General features: G+C 39.8%; 1 protein-coding gene across 1 annotated transcript in view; it reads right to left on the bottom strand.

Moving 5' to 3' along the window:
- The window catches only part of SIMC1 (SUMO interacting motifs containing 1), a gene marked incomplete at its 3' end in the record, with an annotated part of 64,768 nt that overhangs the window by 30,214 nt on the left and 17,950 nt on the right, over positions 1 to 16,604 (bottom strand). The window contains exon 2 of the mRNA XM_084242219.1: positions 1,424 to 2,908. Coding sequence (XP_084098345.1) covers positions 1,424 to 2,908 — 1,485 coding nt within the window. The remainder of the gene's footprint in view (positions 1 to 1,423; positions 2,909 to 16,604) is intronic.

Raw genomic sequence — 16,604 nt, 5'->3', positions numbered from 1 at the left:
CATGCAAATATATTTAAGAGAGAAGATAAAAGAAGAACAAAATCATGTTTTGGAGTCTGGTTTTATATTTGATACTTTATAATCTTGAAACTATTATTCATTTCTTGCCTACAAATGGGAATATCTATAAGCAGATACAAGTTCAAAAACTGTTTTGATATCTGGAAACTTGAGGGGAAATCATACTGAGAAAGTACTTCTGTAGACCCTGTAAGGTGGCTTTGTGTTTTAAGGCAAACATTCTTTATGATATGGCATTATGACTTATTTTAGAGCTAAAAAAAGAGAGTCAGAAGAAGCCAATGGCTAGTGAGTAGCAACATGGGGACTGACTGTTGGTGAAAATGACCTAGTGAAGTACTCATTGAAAGCTCAAAGGAAGTCACAGGAGAGAGAGAAAATATGTACAGATGTATTCTGGAAAGCTGAGGTTTGTTAAGAAGGTAAGAAAAAGATGAAGAAAAATCCACTTTACCTAGTCTAACAATTGCCTTATAATTCAAGTACATAGAAGAGGGTCCATGGTGTCCCCATCTACACCTATTGACAGCTCTGTCGGTGCCTATACTGTACTACAGCCTTGATTAGGGAGACAAAAAGTACTCTTGATAGTAGACAGAAGCAAACCTGAGGCAAACCCACAGGAAAAAAGAATGATCTGGTGGTTGGGTACAGTAATTCAGAAGGGATAGTTATAAAACATTACAAGAAAACAACAAGAATTAAAACGAGAGGGAAAAAATTCACTCTCCAAGGCTGAACAATGTGAACGCTTAATGTGTGCTGAGCTGGATTACTGATTGCTCCAATAAGGAGAGTGTATCATTTGACTTACTGAAATCAGTTCTCTTAATGTTGGGGATGTGGTTTTGGGTAATGAAAAAATAGCTTCGACTTAGAGTCTGGCTCAGGTCTTCCCAATGAAGCTAATGGGAAGTGGGATTTCCATTAAAATCTTAAAATTGAATTTCCTCCCCCAAAAGTCAGAGAGTAATAATTTTGGAGGCACTGAAGTGTTGGAGTATCTTTGTGATGTGGGAGCTGTAATAAAGGCACCAGAAGGGAAAGGCATAGGAACTGAAGAGAAGTATGGCCTGGGATGAGTTTGACACGCAAACGGGCACTTTTCTTGTGGTATCTCATTCGATGATCCTCTGAGATACGTTCTTATCTCCATTATACAGATAGAAACCTCAGGCTCAGAAAAGTAAAGCGACTTATACAGTGCCAATTTTAAGTTTGAGGCTGAAATTTAAACCCAGATCTGAGTCTACATTGAATGGTTATACAAGTAGGGGAATAATAAAAATGTCAACTTTATACTAGTCCTCTCATGCATGGACTCCTTAGAGCAGACTGACTGAAAGCATGAGAGGCCATTCCCATGGACATCGAATCCTTAGGGGAAGATATATTTGCTCACCTCTCTTGTGTCTTTATCTGGTATTAGTGTCTGGAAGAAAAGGTGATGCACTGGAGGTCGTAAGAAGTACTTCAGTCTATGCAGGCATGGTTTGTTGTACAGCCCACCTTGTGTTTGTGCCTGTACCTGGGCAGAACTGGGGTTGCCAGGCTCTGACAGTGATACTTCTTTCCTGGCTGGGGTTTCTGTGATAGAGAGCCAAGGAACTTTCTCTAAGGAAGCATCAGACTCTGGAGTCTGTGGGCTGGGAGAACAGCTTGGAGAGCTTGGAGCTGAGATATCCATAGGAGTATCACAGTTCTGTATATCATTTGGGGGAGAGCCAGGTCTCTCCAGAGGTGAGTGAGGCAATTCTCCAAGTGAGTGTGGCATGACTCCTGGCAAGTGTGACATATCTCCAGGTGGGCCTCTCACATCTCTTGGTGAGTATGGGACTTCTCCAGGCGAATATGTCACACGTCTTTGTGGCTGTGGCATGTCTCCATGCAACTGTGGCATGTCTGCTGGCAGCTGTGGCATGTCTGCTGGTGGCTGTGGCATGTGTCCTGGTGACTGTGGCTTGTCTCCTGGTGTCTGTGGCACATGTCCCAATGATGGTGGCATATCTTGCAGCTGTGCCATACCTGCTGGATATGATATGTCTTGAAGTGGGCCTGATACATCTTGAGGTAAGCCCAAAGTGTCTTGAGGTGGGCAGAGTGAGTCTTGAGGTGGGCTTGGTGAGTGTTGAGGACACCACAGTAAGTCTTGAGGTGGGCCTGGCATATTCTGCTGAGGGCATGGAACATTCTGAGGGCATGGCACATCTTGAGGAGGACATGGCACTTCTTGAGGCAGGTGAGGCAAAGCTTGTAGCTGGTACTGCGCTGTTTGTGATGGGCATGACAAGGCTCGTGGTGGGCATGAGGAGGCTCGCGGTGGACATGGTGAGGATCGCAGTGGGCATGGCAAGGCTCGCAATGGGCATGGCAAGGCTGGTGGTGGGCAAGGCACATCTTGCTGTAGGCATGGCAAGGGTACCCTTTGATTGCTGCTGCTACCATTATTGCTTGTTGGGGAGAGGGAGTGAACATCTGAAGCCAGCTGTAGGCTTGCCAAGAAGCCCAGGTCACCTTTGAAGGTGGTTGAGCTACAGTTCGGCTCTGCTGGATAAACAGAGTCCCCACCGATGGGCGGAAGGAGCTGGCGGCCTTCGAATGTGGTTTCTTCCAAAAGGTCCAAATCCACAGGATCGCTGTTAATGATCCTCCGTGCTGCAGGCCGAGAGCTTCTGTCCACTCGCCCTTCTAGCGCTTCTTTGCTAGAGAGACCAGTACATGTCTGAAGACTGGCTGGCTCCTTCTGGGAAGGAGGAACAGGCTCTAGAGTCAAGTCAAGGGTGGCAATAGGTCTATTTTCTTCTTCAGTTCTTGTCAGGTCAATCACACACAGTCCATTGCGATCCTTGGCCCTTGGTCTGGTTTCTCTAGTTAAATCAATGAAGTCCTATTGAAGGATTATGAGAAGATAAAAGGTCAAGTAGGAAATTTCAGCTTGAAGAAGACTTAAATCTTTAGCTTTAAAGGCTAAACATATTCTCCCTTTCTTGACAATTTATATATATTGTACAACATAAACATTAGTTTATTTCCTTTTGTCAAAATTTTGCTACTGTCAAAGCTTTCAATTTTATACCTCCTAATTATCCAAATGAGACATGCTGTCCAAATAGTGGACAGATTAGTAGGGAAGATTTCAACCTTAAGTCAAAGTAAAAAGCAACCACTGTTTGGAAAAGCAAATACATGGATAAGCTACAATGAAGCTAAAGAAGAGAAGCTAATATAAGAGATCCTGCTATGTACTAAGAACATGTTGAGTACTTCCACACTATATTTTTAAGTCTTAATTTTTTTTAAAGATTTATTTATTTATTTATGAATACAAGAGTTGGGGTACAGGCCAGAGATGTGGGGGGGGGGGTGAGAGGATTCACCAGAGACAGAGTGGGGAACAGAACAGGCAGACTGATGGAAATACACTGCTGAGGGGAACAGTGGGAGAGACAGGAGGGGTCTGCCTTGCCATGTGGGTTGCCCCGACTGGCTGGGGATCAAACTCGTGCTGCAGAGGCTGAGGATTGCTTTATAGTGGGGTGCTTAACCCCTTGCACCACCAGGGAGGCCCTATATTTTTAATTCTTATAGTGACCCTATCAGATAGGCATTATTATCTCCATTACATACATGGGTTAACTGGAGTTCAGAGGGGGTGAGGCTGTTTACCTATGGATAATACAGCAGAGTAGCAGATAAGGCATTCAAGCTCAAATCTGTTTGCCTCTTTCCCTTTTAGGATCTATGAATGTACAACTTCATTCAATATGTAATTAGCCTGTAGGCAGATATAAAGGATGATATAATAAGGGTTACAAAATAGACTGAGTCTGAACCCTAACCAGATTACTGAAAAACTTCCTATTTTCATCCCCATTCCTTGATAAAATGATCATGCAGTTCACAAAGTGATGTGCCATGAAGCTCTGTGCCATGAGCCTGGAACAAAATTTTTCTACTTTCCTGGTGTCTCCTCACCTGGTTGTGTAGTGGTATGGTAGGCATCAATTGCTATGCCTACCACAGTTACCATGCTATTTCTCTTAATAGATGTGATGGTCACTATGAATGGCACCAAAGCAGGGCACAGAATTCTGTGTGGGGCAAGTGAGAAGCTGGCATGCACTTCAAGCTGGGATAGGAATTGTTTGGTGAAACCTTTATCACTGCCTTTGGTGGCTCTCTACTGCTAGTTGAATTCAACATAAATAGCTGTAAGGTCATAGAGGGTCTGACTCAATTTCTCTTCCATTGTCAAATGCTAAAGTGCAACATCACCATACCTCTCCCACTTGAAACTGACCACATGACCTATAGCTATAGGACAAATACCTTTGTCAGATTCATTAAGGTCCTTCATTATAAGGTCTGTACTTGCCTGTAGCCTGACTATGCTCTCTCCTTATGTGATCAAGTCACACACAAACGACTATAGATTCCCAAATATGTCTTGTTTTCTCAAGTACCTTTATCTTGTTTATGTTCCCTCTTTTCCCTGGAATGACTATTATTCCTTTGATTGTTTGGAAGTTTTCTGTCTTTTAAGACTCAGCACAGATATCACTCTGCATGAAATTCTTCCAGAATACTTCTTGTTCCAGAATAAATTACTTCCTCAATCTCCACTGCATCTGTGCAAACTTCTTTATCCCAAATAATTTTAAAAAATGCTATCAAAATATATTTTATGTCATTTTCCAATTAACCATTGTTGGTAAACAGAAACACAATTGATTTACATGTATCTTCTGACCTTGCTGTATTCATTTTCTAATTCAAGTAACTTTTTGTAGATTTCTTAGGGTTTTCTATATAAACAATCATGCTGTCTACAAATAATGAAGTTTTACTTCTTCCTTTCCAATCTATGTGCATTTTTGTGTGGGGTGTGTGTGTGCCTACTGCAATGGCTAAGGCACTGAATATAATTCTCAATAGAAGCGTTGAAAGCAGACACTCTTGCCTTGTTCTTGAACAAGGAAAGAATTTCAGACTTTCACCTTTAAATATAATGTAAGCTCTGGCATTTTCTTCCTTATTTTTTTTTAAGATTTATTTATTTATACAAGAACTGGGGTACAGGTCAGAGGCGCAGGAGGGTGAGAGAATTTCCCAGAGACAGAGCGGGGAGCAGAACAGGCAGACAGACCAAAGACACTGCTGAGCAGCAGGCGAGGCAGGAGAGGTTTGCCGTGCCATGTGGGTTTCTTCCTGGCCAGCCGGGAATCAAACCCACACTGCAGAGGCTGCGGACAGCTTCACAGTGCTGCGTTCAACCTGCTGAGCCACCGGGGAGGCCCTTCTTTCTTATTTTTAAGGATTTATTTTACTTATTTATGAATATAAGAACTGGGGTACAAGCCAGAGGTGGGGGAGAGAGGATGAGAACCAGAGACAAGAGTGGGGAGCAGAACAGGTGAATTGACTGAAATACACTGCTGAGGGGAAGCAGCCAGAGAGACAGAATCCTGCTGTGCCTTGTGGGTTAGCTCCCCAGGCAGGGGATCGAATTCCTGGCTGGTGACAGCTTGATGGCACTGAGACTTTAACCCCTGCGCCACCAGGGAGACCCAAGCTCTGGCATTTTCACAGATGACAATATCAGGTTGAAAATTTTTTTCCCCTAGTTTTATGAGATTTTTAGATGGGAATGGTTAAGTTTTGTCAAATGTGTTTACTGCCCTGGTTGAATAATCATGATATTTTTCCTTTGTATTATTAATATCAAAATTATTAATAATAATAACAATTTCTAATGTTAAACTAATCCTGGAGAAAACTCTACTTGGATAAGATGAACTATTCTTTTTTCATATTGTTGGGTTTAATGTATCCACATTTAGTTAAGAATTTTTACATGTTCGTGAGTGACATTAATTTGTAGTTTTCATTTTTTTTTTAAGAATTATTTATTTATGCATACAAGAACTGGGATGTAGGCCAGAGTTGTGGGGGGGGGCAAGAGGATTCACCAGAGACAGAGTGGGGAGCAGAACAGGCGGATCTACTGAAATAACACTGCTGAGGGGAGCAGCTGGCAAGATGGGAGAGGTCTGTGGGGCTATGTGGGTTAGCTCCCTGGCTGGGGATCGAACTCAGGCCACAGCAGGGATAGCGTGATAGCACTAAGACTTAACCATTATGCCACCAAGGAGGCCCCTGTAGTTTTCTATTTTTGTAATTTTTTTTAAGATTTTGCTATCAAATAAAATGACTTGGGAATAATTTCTACCCTCTACATTTAGATTGCATGGAGCTGATACTATATGTTTCTTGATTGTTTGACAGAAATTACCAGAGAAGTTATCTGGGCCTAAAATGTGCTTTGTAGAAAAATTTTTAATTACGAATCCAATTTCTTCAATATACATAGGACTATTAACATTTTTTGTCTCTTTTTGTGTTCATGATGTCCATTTATTCTACACTGGCAAATATATTTTTTTCTTTTCTATTTTTAAAGATTTATTTTTATTTATTTATACATAACAAGAACCAGGGTGTAAGCCAGAGGTGCAGGGGGTGAGAGGATTCACCAGAGACAGAGTGAGAAGCAGAACAGGCAGATCTACTAAAATACACTACTGAGAGAAGCAGGACAGGAGAGGTCTGCTGTGCAATGTGGGTAGCTCCCTAGCTGGGGATCAAACTCATGCTGCAGTGGCTGGTGATAGCTTGATAACTGAGACTTTAACCCCTGTGCCACCGCCCCTGTCAAATATATTAACATAAAATTGCTTATAATAATACCTCATTATATTTTCAATTCTACAATCTGTATAGATTTATTCTTAGCCGCCCTTTTTTAATTCCCAATATTGTAACTTGTAACCTCTGTATCTTTTGCTCCTAATCAGTCTAGGTTGGAGTTTATCAATTTTATGGGCATTTTAAAAGAATCAAATTTTTCAACTGTTTTCTATTTCATGTATTTCTGTTTTTACTATTACTAGCTCCTCTCTTCCAAGTTTCTAGTTTCCTAATGCAAAAGCTTAGATAATTGATTTTAGACCCTTTCTTTTTTTGAAAGTTATCATTTTTAAAGGTTATTTATTTAATTTGCTTAGAAGAACTGGAGTGTAGGCCAGAGGTGCGAGGGGTGAGAGGATTCACCAGCGACAGAGTGTGGAGCAAGAACAGGTGGATCCACTGAAATACACTGCTAATGGGTGCAGCAGGCAAGACAGGAGAGGTCTGCTATGCCATATGTTGTTTAGCTCCCCGGCAGGGAATTGAACTCAGGTTGCAGGGGTGATAGCACTGAGACTTAGCCTCTAAGCCACCAGGGAGGCCCCTAGACCTTTTTTTTAGTATCAGAATTTAGAGCTGAAAATTTCCCCGTAAGTATTGCTTTGGCTTCATTTCACAATTCTAAAATGTACTCATTTTAGAATGTAATTCAAATTTACTTTCATTATTCTCAGAAAACCTACTCTGTAGGATTTAAATTTTTTGAAATACATTGATAGCTTGTTTTATGTCCTAGCACATCATCTACCTTGGTGAATGCTCCTTGTGCACTTAAAATAAAAATGTGTATTTGGGGCCTCCCTGGTGGTGCAACGGGTTAAGACGCAACTTATGAAACTATCCGCAGCTACTGCAGCACAAGTTCGATCCCCGGCTGGCCAGGGAGCTGCTCACATGGTGCAGCAGACCTCTCCTGTCTTTCCCGCTGTTCCCCACAGCAGTGTATTTCAGTTAATCTGCCTGTTCTGTTTCTCACTCTGTCTCTGGTGATCCTCTCACCCTCTGCATCTCTGGCCTGTACCCCAGTTCTTTTATGTAAATACATAAACCTTTTATTTTTTATTTTATTTTATTTTTTAAAGTGGGAGACAAAGTTTTACTTATTTTATTTATTTATTTATATAGAGGAATGTTTTATTTATTTATTTGTTTGTTTTTTGTTTATACAAGCACTGGGTACAATCAGAAGCGCGGGAGGGTGAGAGAATTCACCAGAGCCAGAGCGGGGAGCAGAGCAGGCAGAAGGACCGAAGTACACTGCTGAGGGGAGCAGCGGGCGGCAGGAGAGGTCTGCGCGCCATGTGGGACCCTCCTCCGGTGGCCGGGGAGCAGCCAGGGATTGAACTGGCGCCGCAGAGGCCACGGGCAGCTTCGCAACCCAGCGCTCAACTGCTGCGCCACCGGGGAGGACCAATACATAAACCTTTTAAAAAAAGTTATTTGGCTGTTGTTGGACATAGTTTTATAAATGTTGATTATGTCATGGCTGAGGATAGTGTCTTTCAAATATTTTGTTTCTTTACTATTGGGCGATCCTGCTGAGCCATTACTGAGAGAAGTATATAAAAATGACCAACTATGACTGTAATTTTGATTATCCATTTGGTACAGTTTTTGCTTCAAGTATTTTGAAACTCTGTTTATTAGGGGCACATATACTCTAATTGTAATATTTTCTTAATGTAGTAACTCTTTTTTATCATTATGAAGAATCTTAGTCTCCAATAATCCTTCTTTACTGATGTCTATTTTTTTCTGGTATTAATATACCAGAAAATTTCTTTAATATACACTCCAAATTTCTTCTGCATGCTTTCCAAAGTATATATCTATACTTTTCCCCCATGCATTTGTTTCTTTGCATTTAAAGTGCATACTGGGCCTCCCTGGTGGTGCAGGGGTTAAGTCTCAGCACAGGGGTTAAGTCTCAGCTATTACCAGTCACTGTGGCATGTGTTCATGAGTTCGATGCCCAGCCAGGGAGCTAACCCACATGGTGCAGCAGACCTCTCCTGTTTCTCCTGCTGCTCCCCTGAGCAGTATATTTCTGTAGATCCACCTGTTCTGTTCCCCTCTCTGTTGCTGGTGAATTCTCTCATCCCTCTGTACCTCTGGGCTATACCCCAGTTCTTGTATGCATAAATAAATAAATCTTAAAAAAAAAAACAAAGTGCACATAATACCTGTTGATAGCACAGTGTTATCTGTGTGATACATAGTTAGCTATTGATTTTTTGTCTAGTCTGACAATCTCTGCCTTTTGATTAGATTTAATTGTTGTCATATTTGCTTTTAAATCCACAATCATGCCATTTGTTTCCTATTTGTCCTATCTGTTCCTTGTTCTTCCTTCTTTCCTACCTCCCTTTGTGTTAACATGTTTTTTTCAAGCTTTCCATTTTAATTCCTCTGTTGGTTTTCTAGCTCTCTCTCTTTTATTGTATTTACAGTGGTTGCTTCTGGGATTACAAATTCAACTTACTCTATCGAACTTAGGAAAAATAATACATTATTATTCTGTTGACTCTTTGCCATGTCTTTTTTTGTTGTTGTTGTTGTCATATATATACATTTATAAACATTATGTATCATCTATGTAATGTTACTATTACTTGCAACAGTTGTTTGTCTTTCGATGACAGAAATTAAACTCTAATTTTGGGATTCACCCTTGCTGTGATTTTTCTGGCTTCTGGGGACTCCTCCTAATTTATGCCACTATGTTGTCCTTTGATCTCTGCCCTCTGCCTTTCCCAAACCATAAAATCAATTTCTGCATTCCAAGTGGCAAGTGACAAAGGAATGTAGTCAGTTAAAAGGGCAGTTACCTCACAGATACTGCCTGATTAGCTATCTTTCAACAGTAGATTCTTTTTCAGCAGTTGCCTGATCCTTAAAGAATATTTTAGCAGGTGAGGGAGTTTCATAGATTGAAATAAGAATCTTGGGGACTCCCTGGTGGCGCAAGGGATTAAACACAACCAGGTAGCTACCCACATGGCACAGCAGATCTTTCCTGTCTCACCCACTGCTCCCTTCAGTAGTGGATTTCAGTCAGTCTGCCTGTTCTGTGCCCACTCTGTCTCTGGTGAATCCTCTCACCCCCTGAACCTCTGGCCTGTATCCCCGTTCTTGTATGCATAAATAAATCTTTAAAAAAATAAGAAACTTTGCACTGCTATCCAAACCTTGAAGAGTTAATTGTTCCTCTCTTCAATAATTCCATATTATTCTATACATTCTAATATCACTTAGCACTTGATTATGCTCTCCCCCATTAGACAATCATTTCTTTTGTATCCAGTGTCCTTGGTACCTCATTGTTCTTGTACTCCACAAATGATAAGTCAATACATTTACTCTAATAATATTTGTTAATTTATCCTCTCATTTCACTGTCCTCTCACAGTATTCCTAACTCATTAAGTAATTTGCATTTCTATCACACATTACTCTGCTTAAATTTTATGGATAACAAGGGCTCCCCAATAGCTCACATCTGCAGAATTAAACTTGGCAATATGTCCACCAGGCTCTTGTCCTCCTCATAAACCCTATTTTTGGACCTAGATACCTCACAACAACCCTGTGAGGTAAATATTAATTACATTGTTATAGCTTAAAAAATATTACTAAAGGTTAAAAAGCACAATCGTTTTCTTCTGGGTTTCTGCATTTGTTTAAATTGGAAGTCTTAAGCTTCTGAAAGTTTCTGGTACTTCCCCTTCCCCTCCAAAGGGTTACATCGGAGGGACAAAAATGGCATCACACGCCTCAACAGCAACATTGGAAGTTGGAAGACAATGAGAAAGTGACTTCAAAATTTGCCAGGAAATGTTTCCAACTTAGAATTCTTTGCACTGCCAAACTCTCATGGGGGTGAGTATAGAATAGTAAACTTTTCAGATATGCAGGAATTCTGATGGTTTCTGTCTCACTTTCCCTTTTAGGGGAAGCTATGTTAATATATGCTACACTAAAATGAGGGGGTCGGTCAGGAAATAGGACCATGGACGTTCATGAACCAGGCACTTCAATATAGTAATTCCCAGGAAATAGTGAAGGGAAATCCAAAGACAGCAGCCAAGTAGTGGGCTCAGAGCAACTACCATTCCACAGTTGCAAGAAGTAAATAATAACAGATATCTTAAATCCTAAATGTTCTACCATTTTTAGAGGTGTATTGTGTTTGCGTTGCAATGGTGGAGGGGCTTGGTTACACAGCGTCCTACCTGATCATTGTGAAGACCCCCAATGTCAAGCCATAGACATACAGAGTATCTAGATAGCCTTTGGGGTCTTCTAATCTGTGCAAAGACAGACAACAGAAAAATAAGTAAATAAAAATATAACAGTTACGAATTCAAAGAAAAATTTTGACCAAGAAAGGAAGCATGTTACTCTGTGGCTTAGCAAAGAGTAGTACTTACATATGTTATTATTTTAAGCCATGATCATGTTGTTTTAAACCAAAAACCTTAATTCAATTGGAAAGGTAGAAAGAAATGTGTCTGTTGTGGGGAAGGAGAGGAGGGTTTAAGACAGCTAAATTTTCATCTTTCATACAAAATCAATAGATGTGTGAAAAGGAAAAATCAAGGGATAGAAATTTATAAGCATGTCAAATTGTTTTTTTTTTAATTTTTTTTTTAAGATTTATTTATTTATTTATTTTATTTATACAAGCACTGGGTACAGTCAGAAGCGCAGGAGGGTGAGAGAATTCACCAGAGCCAGAGCAGGGAGCAGAGCAGGCAGAAGGACCGAAGTACACTGCTGAGGGGAGCAGCGGGCGGCAGGAGAGGTCTGCGGGCCATGTGGGACCCTCCTCCAGTGGCCATGGAGCATCCGGGGATCAAACCGGCGCTGCAGAAGCTGCAGGCAGCTTCGCAACCCAGCACTCATCCGCTGCGCCACCGGGGAGGCCCTCAAATTGTTTTTTAAAGATTTATTTATGCACACAAGAACTGGGGTCTAGGCCAGAGGTGAGGGGGGCAATTCACCAGAGACAGAGTGAGAGCAGAACAGGCAGATCTACTGAAATACACTGCTGAGGGGACCAGCCAGCAAGATAGGAGAGGTCTGCTATGCCATATGGGTTAGCTACCTGGCCAGGGATCAAACTGATGCCACAGTAGCTGGTGATAGCTTGATAGTGCTGAGACTTTAACCCCTGCGCCACTAGGGAGGCCCTAAGTATGTCAAATGTATAAGCATGTCAGAAGTAAACACCAGAATAAAAATCTACAGAGTTAAACTCTATAGTCTCTAGGTATCAGAAATCTGTGATAAGGAGAGGTAGGGGCAGAAAATTACTTTTTTGTTGTTATTGCAAACCTGTTTGGACTATTTAACTCTTTAAGTCGTTAAATATTTCTTTGGCTAAACATAAAATTTAATAAAAAATAATTAGAGAAGACTCAGATTCATCTATACCTGTAAGCTGTTGGCCAACATTTTAGGGGTTTGCTGTTCACCACTCGAGGTTCAGCTCATGATTTTTGGCTTTACTTTTCTCCTTGGAGATTTCTGTGAATTCCTGCCAGCCCAGCAAAACTGGGCTTTCACTCAGGATCTAGTGGGGTTTTTTTTGTTTTGTTTTTAGCAGACAGTCCTTTAATATCAATCACACTGTCAAGGCATAAGTTCCTGGTCCATGAGTTTCTAAAATATTCCAGTATTAGTTGCTTATCTTTCCCACTAGGACCTAGCATAGTACCATAGTGACTGGCACAGCATCTGACAAATTACAAAGTGCTCAAGAAATATCAGTTAAATGGAAATAATTTTGAGGGGGAAAATTGATCACATATGGACCTTGTTTTCAATAAGAGTAAACACAATAGATTTCAAGTTTCACTCCACCTAGCACTGACTCTTTGCCACAAGGAGGAAGGAAACTAGAACCAGGGACTAAATCAAGAATCCCCTGTTTCAAGCGCTCTATCCTAAAGATACTAGCAGCCTTTTCCTTGGGCAAGGTTACATGCAGGCTTTTTCTTACCTTGTAGTTCATTATGGGAGTTAAGGAAGGAGTACGGCAGTAGAGAGGCAGCGAGTTTAGTTTATAGGGGCAGTGAGTTTAGTTTAATTTACAGATTTTGGGAATCTGGATAGGACAGTAGATCCATGAACCTTATTCTAACTAGGTATTATCAGTATTATATCTAGATCAATCTCCATCTATCTGACTTGGATGTCCTGTTCCTCTATGAATTTACCTGTTCTGTATATATCATATAAATGAAATCATGAAACATGATGGCCTTTTGTGTCTGGTTTTTTTACTCAGCATGATGTTTTCAAGATTTATCCATGTTGTAGCATATATTACTATTTCACTCTGTTTTATGGTTCTGTTGTATGGAGATACTGCTATGCTTTACCGATCAGCTGACAGACATTTGGATTATTTCCAATTATTCATCATCAATACTATGAATATTTGCATTGAAGTTTTTGTGTGAACATATTTCAGTTCTCATGGGCCTATCACTAGGAATGCAATTGTTGGGTCATGTTGTTTATGATTACCTTAAATTAAGGTACCTTATGATTACCTACAATTAAGAAATTACCAAATATTTTCTACAGTGGTTATATAAGCTTACATTACTATTTATCTCTCAAAATTAACAGATACATAAATATTATAGGGGATATGAATTATCATTACAAACTTTAAAAAATAAGCATAGAGTTGGATACATGAAACATTTAAAAATTTTAAAATGCAAAAGAGATTACATTTCAGATAACAATGTAGGAAAACTAGACAATGGCAATAAAGGAATTATCTACTTGGAAATGAAAAACAATTTTTTTTAAAAAAACTTATTTATTTATACAAGAACGGGGGTTCAGTCAGAGGTGCTGGAGGGTGAGAGAACTCACCAGAGACAGAGTGGGGAGCAGAACAGGCAGACTGACTGAAGACACTGCTGAGAGGAGCAGCAGGCGAGGCAAGAGAGGTCTGCAGCGCCATGTGGGTTTCTCCCTGGCTGGCCGGGAATCAAACCCGTGCTGCAGAGGCTGTGGACAGCTTCACAGTGTGAAGGTAATCATAAACAAGGTAATCATAAACAACCTCATTTAAGGTAATCATAAACAACCCGCTGAGCCACCCGAGAGGCCAAAAAACAATTTTCTAAGTAACTCTGGGGTCAAAGAAGAACTCAAAACTAAATCATAAGCTATTTAGAAATTAATGATGGATTCACTACATTTCAAAATCTACAGGATGAGCAATAGGGATTGACTAAACAAATTATGATATTAAACACAGTGGAATACTGGGTAGGCATTTAAAAAAGAAAAGTGGGGGAAATTTTATGACAGATACAAAGCAATGTCCAAGATATCAAAGAAAACACAAGATACATAACTGTACTGAGTATGCTGTTACTTTTCACGAAAAGGAAAAGTAATTGAATGTACATGTACCCGCTTATATATGATTAGAATATCTCAGGAAGGACAACTAAGGGGACACGGGAGAGAGAGAGGGTAAGAAAAAGCAGCATCAGCAACAGGTGGATGATTCCAGGACAGAGAAAGACAAGAGAAATGTCACTAGCTATGTTTTTATACTTTTTAATTGTGAATCCTAGTAATACATTACCTGTCAAGAATAAAAAAAATCAAAATCATAAAACCAAACCAGACCAAAAAACAATGGCTGGTCTCCAAATTATTCACAAAGAATGATCTGTAACCTTAAGTGTCTTTGTTATTAAGAAAGATGAGAAATAAATTAAAGAAACACCCACATTAAGAAACCAGTAAAAAAAATCCAATCAAACAAAACCAAAGAGCAGGATGGGAGAGAGGAAAGAGGTAGAGGAAGAAGGTAGAGAAGGGAACTTTAAAAAGATGAAGGGAGAAATAAATGTTATTAAAAGACCAAAACCAAATAGAATCAAACAAAAGAAAAACTGCGTCTTTGAAAAGACCCATAAAATAGACAAATCTCCAAAAAGTTTATTTTTGGGGGGGGTAAGATTTATTTATTTATTTATACAATCACTGGGTACAGTTGGAAGCGTGGGAGGGTGAGAGAATTCACCAGAGCCAGAGCTGGGAGCAGAGCAGGCAGAAGGACCGAAGTACACTGCTGAGGGGAGCAGCGGGCGGCAGGAGAGGTCTGCGCGCCATGTGGGACCCTCCTCCAGTGGCCGGGGAGCAGCCGGGGATCAAACCGGCGCTGCAGAGGCTGCGGGCAGCTTCGCAACCCAGTGCTCAACTGCTGCGCCACCAGGGAGGCCCGCCAATAAGTCTTAATGAAGAACACTAGTAACAAAAATGGAATTATCATCGTATCTTTTGTGAAGATTTTAATAAAACTTTTATCCTAGTCAGTTGAAACATCTAGATGAAAGAAATTATTATGGAAAATAACAAACTACTAAAGTTATTCAAGATATGATAAGAGGCTAAATAGATCAATAACCACAGAAATAATTAATTTAAAAATAAAATACCTCTCAGAAACCACTAAGACCAAATATTACAAATTCATATTGGTTTATTTTTTGATATTCTTTTGTTGTTATTGTTGGTTTATTATTTTTAATAAATAATGAGGTCATCCCAATCTCACTGGTGAATATAAATGCAAGTATCCTCCATAAAATATTAGTAAATCAACTCCAGTTAAAAAAAATAGAAACAAAGAGTTCCATTTCTGATTGAAAGGGGCTAACCAGATATTCTGATCAACTAACCCAACAAAAGCTAGAATTGGCATATAAGTGTAAAAACATGGGAGAAAAAATAACAAGGAAAAACTAAAAGAAAACCAGTGTAGCTACATTAACATAGACAAGAGGCTTCAATGAAAAGAGCATTGGTAGAGAGAGGTCCACTGTACAAAACAGATGTATTTTACCAAGATATAATAATTAAAAAAGTGTGCCTAATTGTATAGCCTCAATAAAACAAAGAGAAAAATGCAAAGAGAAAAAGGATTATTTCAGTCATTGTGAGAAATTTTTACATGTCTTTCTCAGCTGATAGATTATGCAAAGAAAAACATTATTAAGGTTACTGAAGACAATCAAATTTAATAAACTTTTTTTTTAAAGATTTATTTATCTATTTACACAAGCACTGGGTATAGTCAGAAGCATGGGAGGGTGAGAGAATTCACCAGAGCCAGAGCGGGGAGCAGAACAGGCAGAAGGACCTAAGGACACTGCTGAGGGGAGCAGCAGGAGGCAGGAGAGGTCTGCATGCCATGTGGGACCCTCGCTGGCGGCCAGGGATTGAACCGGTGCTGCAGAAGCTGCAGGCAGCTTTGCAACCCAGCGCTCAACTGCTGCACCACCGGGGAGGCCCACATTTAACAAACTTCATCAAAAGGACTCAACAGTTGTTTACAGTTACATGATGCAGTTATAAAATTTAACCAACTGGGAATCAAAATACATATACCTATGTTAAAAGCCTGATATCACTCAGACTTTACTTATCAAAAATAAGTAAAGAAAACTCCATACAACTGCAAATTAAGAAGTATGAATAAATAACTTACAGGTCAACAAAGACAGAAATTAGAACAATTTTAGTATTGAATAACACCAAAAATACTAGGTATCAAAAACATGTGGGATGCAACAAAAACATATTTAGAAGAAAATTTAGAGCCTTAACATTTACCAAGAAGAGTATAAGACAAAAATTAAAGCACACATCTTATAGACAACAGAAAAAAGAACAGAATATGTCCAAAGAGCGCAGAAGAGAGGAAAAATAAGGGCAGAAACAAAAGAAACAGAACACAGCAGAAAAGAGCACAGCAATGGTAAAAGATTTGCTTTTCTATAAGACTCTAAGAA

Source organism: Talpa europaea (genome assembly GCF_964194135.1).
Source record: "Talpa europaea genome assembly, chromosome: 9".
Lineage (NCBI taxonomy): Eukaryota > Metazoa > Chordata > Mammalia > Eulipotyphla > Talpidae > Talpa > Talpa europaea.
This window is presented reverse-complemented; position numbering and strand designations above follow the sequence as displayed.